Genomic DNA, 11,435 nt, shown 5'->3' with positions numbered 1-11,435 from the left:
TTAAAGAGACGGATCCTATTAGATGCCACCAGAACAAGCTGGGTTCAGTTACTGGGCCATTGAATAATGTTGGAAAAATGTGCTCTTATAAAAAATAATTTACAGAGGTAGCTCCACACATGTACTTTTTCTGCAGTGGAGAGTTTCAGCAACTGGGAAGAGCTTTGTAAAAATGCAGGGTGTATATCCTCAAAAAGGACCAAAAATATATATCTAAATAAATAATGTTGCACATGAAAAACTGCACAATTTCAGTGTTCATGAATATTCTTAAATATCCCCTCCAGTCATGTTTTAAGACATATAAAAATACACTACTTGGAATAATAAATTGTGTCTAATAAGGTTTTTTTTTATTACCTGGTTAAAAAATCTTACAACGGCATCTCCTCCTTCGTCTTAATTTTTTTAAAAAAAAAACAGAATCTATGAATATGCAAATATATTTCATTTCAAAAGTTTAACTGCTGGATAAAAAATGTCTCCTACTTTACCATACAGTCTATTCTCAGTATATGTGCACAGGATGTTTCAAGTTTCCAAATCACACTTCTATAAATTGCACACTGGGCCATGATTGGCTAAAAACTAGCTGTGATGTCACAAATCATGCTAATAGGTTCGCCCTTTAAACTCAGATTTAAGGTGAGCACAGAGAAACGTTCAGCAGATGAATGTGAAAACAGTCTTCTAGTGTCAAACCCTGCACATACATCATACTGAAGCTCAAACATCCAACTAAACAAACAAGCAGAAAAACACATTTTTGATTGGAGGAGGACTTTAACATGCATACAGTTCAATATTGTTTGGTCACAAATATCACTTAAAAAAGATTATTACCCTTCTAACTGATGTTCTTCAGTTTCTCTCATCCTCTTGACAGTGATCCTCTAATTTGCTGGCTTCTCACCTTCTGGATTTTGCCAGATTCTGGTGCCATGTGCCCGCCTTGTAATCCTCAATAAAAATAAGCCTAACAAATTTTATAAAGAGATAAATACGGCTTAAAAAGCAAGAACTGCTGGGATGCTGTACATTACTGCACTGCGTAAAGATAGCTTCAGATGTGTTTAGCTCCTTAGCAAGTCTGGCTGTCTGTAAATACATTTCTGGACAGCTTCTCCCTGGTATGACTTGCTCTTTTGAAACAGAAGTCAGATGATTCAGATTTTTCTCTCACTGCGTTCTTGTACCCGAGCCTGCCTGCTGTGTGACCATATGGCACACTTAACAAGAGGATGAAATATGAACAGAAGATGGGAAAAGAGCATTTAAGGATAACCTCTCACCTGTAAATGGGAAATGAGGGGATAACTAACCTCATGGTGTCGAGATTCTTCACGGCTGCATGATAGCGAGGCAAAGCCTAACGTGTAGACGCTACTTGATCTAAAAGGAATGAACACTTAAAGCAGGATTGTATGAATTTCTGGCCATTCAGGGTCAGTCCTGACATACAATATTCACCTGCTTTGGCTAACTTGTAATCAAACATCAGCCTATTCACAAATCCAGCAGACACCTAGAAACATTGGTATTCGTTTTCGTGGCCACCTGATGAATGTAGAGTCCAATATTCATGCTCCTGTCAGCTGTTTCAAAGAAGAAAACAAGTAGACACATTATTTCATGACTATAGGACAGTAAGTCATAATTATGAGATAACCCTCACTTATGTTTTGCTTTGGTGAATGCACATTCAAAGTTCTGGCATCCACCAACTCCTCAGATAAATGAATGAGCATTTAGCTGTTTGACTTTCCTCAGCAGCTAGTTAGAGACTTCAACTGTCTGCTGTAAGCTGCCAGGCAGGTAGCATACAGAGGGTTTGGTGAGGCTTTTTGCTGAAAACAGCTGCAGGACGCGAGCAGTGAGACCGAACCATACAGTAAATGTAACGTAAAACCAAAAGAGGCTCAACAGTTAGTAATAAATCTGTGTTCATCACATGTTATTTAGATTTAGCATCTAAATCTCATATAAACTATATTCTATTTATTTGTTACTGACTTCCTTTAACATAATGAGATGTAGTCAGGTTTGAGCTTTGTATAATATTTTTATTGATGTACAACAGTCACACACCAGAGACATGACAGACAGACAAGAGTTTCTGTTGTTGCTGGTCTCAAAAAGGCATTTATATATTTTTTTTTCCTGAAGTCTGTCCACATGCCAAGTTCAGGCCAAGTTGCTGTAAACCCCTGACAGACGAACTGGTCCCAGACACCGATACCACCTCTGCAAATGCATTCCCTTGTTTTAATCCAGACAGAAGTGCTGTCCCAACACATCTCCCCCTACTTTTAGCAGCTGTGTGGCAGTTTCAAACTCCAGTGGGATGCTCTTGTTCTGGGTCTGCTTCAGGTCTCTCTCCATCAGCTGAGGACAGGACAGAAGAACATTCATCATGCCACTCAGATAGTTATGGGGATTAGGTTGGCTAAGTGTTGTTGCTTTTTTTTTTTTTTTTTTAAACACACAGACAACGAGAGTGGAGAAGTGACACATCACCTCATATGTTGTTGTCTCCAGCACCTCACTGATGTCATCTTCTTGTTCTGACAGGGGTGTGTTGATCAACATAGCTGCTTTGGACACATCTGGATGGTAATGCTTCTGCAGCGTCTGCAGGAAAGGAGAAGAATGTACACTTTGAAAAAAATAATAATGATTGAATTCTCAAATCAAATTAAATAAGACTCCTTAGCATATATGGCATCTCTTAATCTTGTTGTCCAATCAACATGAGAAACATGATGGGTGACACAAGTCATAGCTCACTTGTAGTCAGTGTGGATGGAAGGATGATTCATTTGTGAATTCAAAGCCTCACATACACACCTTAATTTCCCACAAGCTGCTCTCTAAGGCACGGCAGTGAGCAGGATCCTCTTCATCCATTCGATACGGGTCCTCCAAAGGCTCTGTCATTGTGAACACAAACACATACTGTATGTCCAAAGATGCTTCTTTGCATTTCTGAAATCAATTTTTACTTTTTTCCTACACAAATTTGTTTTAACTTTCATCCTTTCATCCCTATTCAGAAGATTGTAGGCACACCGCAGTGAAACTGGACTGGGCATGCAAACCCCTGACGTTGTGAATGGTTATAAACTGATGCAACTGCAAATGTTGAGAAATTCCAAACATCAAAAGAAGACCGACTTTATCTTACCATCTTCTGTGGTGGGCTTGTGAATAAGGACTCTGCAGGATGGATGGCGACGGATCAGGTTGTAGATGAAGGGCAGCACTATGAGGAGAGCTGTAGGCGGTGCAGTGAGAGCCAAGCGAGCCAAGCGTTTGGCAAACGCAGCCACTAGATACACTGGTAAGTGACTGGAAGTGAGCACAAACACGGCACATGTTACTGATGCTTTTTGAGTTTTTATGATTATTATCTGAATAGTGGAACAAATCCTAAACACACTGTGTTTGAAACACGATTGTGGCTACTAACATTGTAGCCAACAACAGCTGTTGCAGTACCAATGTGCAACACTCTCAACCTCCCACCAGTGGCCGGCAATGAAAGGGTGTGGTTTGTAATAGTGAATTCAGCTGTGAACCTTTAAGAAAGCATGAATGGTCTCACCTGGAGCTAAGAAAGAGGTTGGCTAAGTGGAAGAAGCGTGCTCTGTACTTCACATGGAAAACAGAGGGCTCAAGCAGATTATACAACTTCTTGTAGAAATCAGGATAATCTCTGCAGAAACACACACAGAGCATACAGTATATATGTCATTCAAAAATATCTCCGTCTACCATTGTCATTTATAGATTCATAATGGACTCTCATTTTGTGTCCTAATTACCTCTACATATTATAGTAATGAATGTGACTTTTTAAAATGGCCAAATTATTTGATTTTGCATATAATACTCACAGGTTGTGTTGATGTATGAGGACAAAAAGCCCATTGAGGGCCAGCAGGCTGATTGCCCCACCTGTTCAATGAAAACATGACAAAATGCCATATCATGATTACAATCACTCTATTAAAAAAATACAGTATAACATCCCATAGACCAGGTGTGAAAAATGCCACTTTGGCGAAGTTGACATCAACTTTGAAGAAGTCATATGTACAACTTACCGACTTCATAGGCAGCAGTCAAGAAGTCGATCATCAGTGTGGGTTTGCTCATGTGGGGCAAAATGGAGTCATGGAGGATTACCAAGACCTTTTTATACATGTTGCTTGGCAACTACAACAGAGAGATGAGAAATTAATGAGAGTCTTGACAGCATAGTGTCATAGATGTAGGGAGACAAAATATTGGAAATCTGTTAAGAAAGATTTAGAATACTTTATATTCAGGTATGTTTGTGCAATCACAAATTGTACGCTACCTTATACTTGAGAAAGCCGAGCCACATCCTCTCAAAGACACGCTTGTGTTCCTGTGAAGAGGGAGAACATGAAACTCTTATTCAAGAAACATTTACATCGCCAGCACTAATGTGAGGATGCCATTAAAAAGATTCTACTTACACCCAGTTTTGCAGCTTTCCAGTCCTCATGCTTAGCTGGGGAAAATATTTAATTGCTTTAATGATGTACAGAAACAGAAACCTTTGTGCAGGAAACAAAAAAATACCTTTTTTCCCCCCAAAGCAATGTTTCAGATACTGTATTAATTACGACATCTTCAAAAAGCAGGTCTCACCTTCCTGTTTGACCATAAAGTTGGTGAGCTCTGACTCCTGGCTCGGCACACTGATGTTGGACATGAGGGTGAACACATTGTTCTGATATATGGGTGCCACCGCCTGAGAGGAACAAGATAAGCTAACATTATTCAGCCCACTCGATTATTATTTACTCAACTGTACACAATGAAAGCAATAAATTAGAACAGCTACAGCTAAGCAGAGTTCTCCTACCCCTTTGTTTTTGTCCATGACTTGGCCCACATTCTCACGGATGGAGCTCATGACGTAATAGCGTACATCCTCCATCTCAAGGAACTCCTGGAACCTGGAGATCAGCAAGGAGTTGTCTGTAGTTCTGGACAGCAGTCTGTCCACCACCGCCTGACCATGAAATACACAATATTTTAAAAACTGCTTTGTTTCTTGTCTTGGCTAATAGCTTGAAAAAAATGATGGAAGTCCCACAACTGTACAGATAAATTAGATTATTATTTATTACTGCAGATGGCGAGGTTGCATGACACAAAATCCTACCTGGATGAGTTCCCTCGGGAAGCTGTAGTGTTCACTCCAGTCCAAGTCCTCGAGGGGATGCTGTCCTTCTACTGCAGCAAACTTCATCAGGCAACACAGGGCACTCTCCTGTATTTGGAGAGTTATTATTATAAAAAAAAATAGTCAACCCAGTTTACTTCCCCTTGTCCCCCAACATTTTTTTTAACTGAAAAACCTGTAAGATAACAACTAAATGCTGAGTGGCATCAGTGGACCTGAGCTGGTGTGAGATTGAACAAGTTAGGACATAATCAGCATTAAAAATTTGTTTCATTGCTCTCAGATATAATAATGAACCACATTACTAGGGCTGCAACTAACGGTTATTTTTTATTATCGATCAATCTGCTGATTATTTTCACGATAAATCAAAAAATCATTTTGTCAACAGAAATTTGGAAAATGGTGAAAAATACCTATCACAACATCCAGGTGTGTCCTCAAATATCTTATTTTGTCCAACCAACAATACAAAAACCCCAAAATGTTAAATTTACAGTTTTGTAAGACCAAGAAAACTCATAAAATTTAAAAATTCAACATTTTAGAGCCTTGAAGCAGGGAATGTTTGACATTTTTGCTTGAAAAATTACTTAAACAATTCATAGATTATCAAAATACTTGCTGATTAATTTTCTGTCTATCGGCTAATCAATTGATTGACTAATCGCTGCAGCTCTACAGATTACAGACAATTGTGAATTTATCAGGGCCAAAGAGAACTATGTGAAGATGCTGTTGACTCAAAGATATTGGTAGGTGCCAAGGATGTTGTAATACAGTATATAGCTGTACCATTGCATGTTGCAGAAGCACCTGTGTGGAATACCAGCGTACCTGATCATATCTGCTATACACGTGTGCAACATCAGCTTTCAATCAACTCACCTTGACTCCATGAAGTTCATGGCTGAGGTGTTCAAGCAGCATCTCCACACAGCTGTTGTAACGGTGTCGCATGAAAATTCTATACTTCTCCTCAGCACTATACCCACCTGAACAAGAAAACAGACACAAAAAAAGACGGATGAGAAAAAAAAGAAGGATGAGAGTTTGCAACCAGTTTGTCTGATGTTCCACCAAGGGAGACCCAAGAGAATAAAAATAAAATACTAAAATAAAAAAGATTATTATACATTGTGCAGTGTGAAATATGATTAAAAATTTTTTTTATAAAAGTAGAATTATTATTAGTAGTAGTAGTAGTAGTAGTACATGGTGTGCAATGTGCAATACAAACATTGTTATTATTACAATGATAATTATTATATTATGACAGGGAATTAAATTCACATTTTCAGCTCAATCTTCATTTGATACCCCATCAGTCTCACAGGGTGTAGGTACAGCAGTGATACTATGTAATAAGGGTTCATTATAATGGATTATCTGCTGGTTTATACTCACCACTCAACGCCTCTTCCTCTCCGGGCAATTTTCCCATAAACAGGTCTTTTCTCTCCAACAAGGCGCTGAACAATTTGCTACACGCACTGACGGCACTGATAACATCCTTCTCCTTTTCTGACTGCAAAAACAAACACGGGGAATACAAGCACATGCACAGTGAGGTATCCTAAAGAAAGACAGCTTGCTTGGTAACCATACTGCTAGCTCACCAGCATGTTTTCACTCAAACTAAGAAATATAGTTGCGTATGTTTACCTGAAGGAACTCAAGGATGTCAAAAACGTCGTTGGCATGTTTCCTGCTCTCAAGTATACTCTCGACTTTGCTGTTTAGGTTGATTTTAGCTGTTTTTACACTTTCTTCTGTTGTTTTTCCAGAACTCACGTTGCGTTTTTTGGCCGGCGCCATGTTTAGAGTGATGTTGCGTTCTCAGTCACATCTCAAGAATACGAAAAGGACGAACACTACAAAAATCACAGACAACCTAAAATTGTTCATGAATTTAGAATCATAATTAGTAATATATATACTGTATAACTGTTGCTGTACAAGGGTGTATATGATATGATGTGGTTTGCTTTTAATTATATTTCACTGGCACACGGTAATCATAGTTGAGAAGCGGGAGCTCTAGTTTACTGTAAATCAAAACGTTCCTGAACGCAGTACTGGTCCCAAACTCTTATCTCGCCTCCTAGTGATCGGAGGGTGAAGTTTCAGCTCGTAAATTATCACAGGTGATAAATGAAATTAACATTTAGTTCCTCTCAATTTTCTGTTGATACATTACTTACAAACCAAAACATTCATTTTTTGAAGTAATCAATACCTGTAGCATATAATGAAACAGATTCTAACCTTTTATTCAAATCGTAAAACACAACTGCTTCATTAGCTGTTATAAAAGCTCAAATGTTGATTTTTCTAGTGAGACCTGACTCTTCAAAGTTACTTGGGTGGGTTTGCGTCAGACATATTTGAGGGCATTTGTGAGGAATCTTATTGACAAATATCATTGTCAACAAAGCACATGAACTAGTGATAAAATTTTGAAGATTGACAAACGCTTGTTCATTTATGTCTTAAATTATATCAGCTATTGCTATATTTGTCCCCAAACTCTTACAATGGAGTCATGCTGGGGTGCAATTACTTAACAACTAGTAAAAACAAGAAGGACAAAAAGAATACAGGGACCAGTTACTCTTTCGCATGGAAAATTTCAATTGAGACAGACTAGAAAAAAATCCAAACATATGCTTAAGAATCACCTAAAAAGACAAAGACTAAAACAGCCAAACTATAAGACTGCAGCAGCATCTGTAAGTTTACTTGCCTATCTAAACTTTTGTTTTAGTACAAAAAACAATCATCATCAAACAAACCAGACAGACATCCACATTTGTTGCAGGGTGAAATTAGCACAGAGAAACTCAACGAGACTATTAGTGTAAAATAATGAACAGGAAGGCTTTTATTATTTTGTTGTTTGTATTTAATAACATATACATAAGAGAAACAATTGAATCCAAATAAGAAAATGTCAATCTTGAAAGATTTACTTCCAGACCCAAAAAGAAAGACAATTCCTGGCATAAGAAAGACAGTTTTGATGAGAAAATGCCTCTTCTTTCAGCAGACAGGGTCACCTAATCAGAGTCATTTCCTTCATCTGCATTGTCCTGGGGAGATAAAAAGAGGGCAACAATGAATAAGAATACATTTTTAAAAAATCAGTGTTTCATATAAATTGTGTTATTCTAGTATGACTTCCCAGATACCTGTTTCTGGTCCTTATCATCGAGTGTTTTAGCAGATGTGGCTTGAAAGTCATGGATTGGGAGTGTGGACATCCAGCTGATCATGGAGCCCTCCTGACACTCTGTCTCAACAATGGTGGGGTAGATTTGAGCCTCCTTGAAGGCCTTGATCCTCTCCTCTTCGCTATCCCATTCCAGGACCTCATGCAGCCCGTCCCCTCCGAAGCGTTTGTTGTACCTGTCAAAGTGAACCCTTTCCAGGACCAACCCAAGTCCCGGAGCTTTGGGTACATCCACCTTCTCTTGTCCCCAGCTGCGCTCCATCACTTCCTCATTTGCGTAGCCCTTGATCACCGCAATCACCAGGCCGATCATCTTGCGGATCTGGTGCAGCATGAAGCTCTGGCCTCGCACAGTGATCACTGCAAACTCAGTATCGCTGCGGATAAAAGGCTCTCCACAGGACATCTCTGTGATGTAACGGCGGGCACTGGGGTCACTTGGAGCCTTCTGAGAGGTGAAGTTGTGGAAGTTATGGGTGCCTTTGTAGAGAGCGAACAAACGGTTGACCTTTTGAAGTGTCTCTGGCTCCAGGCGAAAGGCTGATATATTCCCAGTATCATAGTCTTTTGGGGAAAAGGCCACTGTTGGAAGCATGTAGGAGTATGTACGAGCATCACAGTTGTTTTTGGAATTGAAACCCTGAGTCACTCGTTTTAGACCTGCGGGCGCAAGAGTAACACATTAATTCCTGAATACCAAGACCCTTCTCGTTCTCTGGCCAGCTCAATAAAACTGGATTATGAGAAACAGCAAGTGTCAATATCAGTGTAACTTAAATTTTAGGCAACTTCTCTCCAGATATTTGGGACCAATGTCTCACCTAGCACTCTGATCTGCTGTGGCAGATGCTCGTTGATTTTTTCAATGATGTCTTCAATCAAGCGCACCTTTAGAGACACCACTTGGCCAGCTGCAGACACACCCTGATCAAATTCAAATAAACAAACACCAACACAGTTTGTTATAATGACATGCCAGTAATAATGATGTGCTAACTCCTATCGTGTCTTATTAAAATGTGATAACAGTTAACACCAATTAAACTGACAACATACAATGGTGCAGAGATACATTACACTGAAAACCGGTTGGAAATACAAACATATTTATTGTAGATAACCCTGTAAAATTAACTTCTATTGTACTAAATGCACAAATCCATACCTTGTCTGTTCTGGCACATCTTTGGAAAGACATCTTCTTCATGTCATCGCCATGGTTTTCAGGAATGCAACCAGATTTAATAAGTGCAGTGACCAGTTCATCTTCAATGGTCCTAAACTGAGAGGTGCCAGGATTTCTCTGAAACACAGAAAACATATAATTTAAGCACAGACATGAGAGAATACAGTTAAGTGCTTAGAACTGGGAGAGGTTTAAACCTGCTACATTATGTACTGTACCTGCATGCCGTAGTATCCCTTTCCACAGTATGCCATGAGGAGTACCACTTTCTTCTTGGGATATTTCTTTTCATCTTCAGCATGTTCCCCTTCTGTTTTTATTCTTTTTGTGGCGTGCACTGTCTCAGCAGAGACTTCATTTTCCTCATTGGCTCTTTTCAACAGCTTGGCTGTCTGCTCATCTTTGGCTCCTTCACTCATGGTGCAAAAGAACTGATAAAGTCCACCTGTGAAGATAGCATGAATATTACGTTATTACACTTAATAATTAAATGTTATTGATAATACTTAAATATTATACTTACACCGAACCTACCACCTCTGTGCTACTTGAACATTTAGCATATCATGTCCTTTAAGATTATTATGTGACTGACAGACGACTCAATTATATTTTGCATACATTCAAATACGATACATATTAAGACCGAGTAAATTCACGTTGCCACAATGTTAGGTTGACTTACTGTTTATCTCTGACGTCAGTTTGTGGTTTACTAAGGCACTCAACAGCGGTCGGCTTTTAAACATGTCACATTAAATTAAGCCATTATGAAACTATCCTGCAGCTAAATGATGCAAACCGGCATATAATCTGAATTAAGGAAGCTAACACGCAGCAGCGCAGGATATTCAAGATAAAACACAACTCAAAAGAATCCGTGGAGAAATTATACAAGCTGCTGAGAACGTAAAGTAGTAAATTTAATGACTGTATTCATAAATACTTATAAAGCGTAAACTGGAGCTGTATCTAACTGTTAGGCAGTAGATGTGGTCACAGTCACACACACATGGCTAAAGGTTAACTTTGACCCCTGGTGGAAATATCGCGCGACTTGTCTCGTTCTCTCGTTTGCGACGTCATAGCAATATATTTAATTAAAGAAAAACAAACAAACTAATTAAATCAGGCGCCAAGGATGTGATGCTATACTATGAAAACAAAAACCAGAAAGTTCAACTGACTGTCAGTTTATTCATTTTACTGGGAATTTTTCACATCCATAAATTCAAGTTCTCGAGGTCTAGCCCATCGTTTGAACTTTTCATGATTGAATTTAGAGATTGTTTTGAGTCTATCCAACTTACAAACAATAAGAAAAGTCCTCATACAGTAGTGTGCTCCGAGATTTTTTTTTCAAGAAATCTGATTTTATTGCCTACCTTTTCTGTAAAAGTTATTTTTCTATCTATTTATTTATTTATTTATTTATTATTACTTTGACCCTTTGTCCTGTTACCATGTTGATTGTATCAACAAACCGAAAGTGAAGTCATGTCCTTTGTATTAGCTTTATTTCATTATGATGCCTCATTGTTTTCTGTTATTGTATTATTGTCACATGCGATGCTTTCTATAAACAAAGTGAACCGGAAAAATAAAAAAAAATCCATTCATTCATTCATTAAATCAAGCCGCCCTGTAGACAAGATGCAAAATTGTAATGGACTTCTTTGATTACAGTGTTGTCCCTGTTTGTCATTTAAAATAAAAATGGGCTGATAAAAAAATAAGAAATGTTTTTATTTGCTCTGTTATGATGTCTTTAAATCTAGGCAAAGGATTAATCTAAA

General features: G+C 38.5%; 2 protein-coding genes across 2 annotated transcripts; both read right to left on the bottom strand.

Moving 5' to 3' along the window:
* Window positions 1-2,042: 2,042 nt before the first annotated feature.
* On the bottom strand, window positions 2,043-7,081 carry noc4l (nucleolar complex associated 4 homolog). Its single transcript, XM_067574373.1, has 15 exons — window positions 6,887-7,081; window positions 6,629-6,749; window positions 6,110-6,216; window positions 5,201-5,308; window positions 4,898-5,047; window positions 4,681-4,783; window positions 4,506-4,540; window positions 4,364-4,414; window positions 4,107-4,218; window positions 3,897-3,957; window positions 3,605-3,715; window positions 3,185-3,348; window positions 2,848-2,930; window positions 2,518-2,631; window positions 2,043-2,385 (listed from the first exon to the last, which is right to left on the bottom strand). Exons 1-15 carry the CDS (start codon window positions 7,037-7,039, stop codon window positions 2,266-2,268), a joined length of 1,593 nt encoding a protein of 530 aa, XP_067430474.1. The 5' UTR covers window positions 7,040-7,081; the 3' UTR covers window positions 2,043-2,265.
* Window positions 7,082-8,082: 1,001 nt separating this feature from the next.
* pus1 (pseudouridine synthase 1) lies at window positions 8,083-10,682 on the bottom strand. Its single transcript, XM_067574374.1, has 6 exons — window positions 10,325-10,682; window positions 9,858-10,084; window positions 9,619-9,756; window positions 9,275-9,377; window positions 8,413-9,113; window positions 8,083-8,313 (listed from the first exon to the last, which is right to left on the bottom strand). The coding sequence occupies exons 1-6, from the start codon at window positions 10,386-10,388 to the stop codon at window positions 8,281-8,283; spliced, it is 1,266 nt and encodes a 421-aa protein (XP_067430475.1). The 5' UTR covers window positions 10,389-10,682; the 3' UTR covers window positions 8,083-8,280.
* Window positions 10,683-11,435: the final 753 nt, after the last annotated feature.

The sequence above is a fragment of the Thunnus thynnus genome, chromosome 19, assembly GCF_963924715.1.
Source record: "Thunnus thynnus chromosome 19, fThuThy2.1, whole genome shotgun sequence".
Taxonomy (NCBI): domain Eukaryota; kingdom Metazoa; phylum Chordata; class Actinopteri; order Scombriformes; family Scombridae; genus Thunnus; species Thunnus thynnus.
Note: the sequence above shows the minus strand (reverse complement) of the source record. Positions and strands in the feature narration are given on the sequence as shown.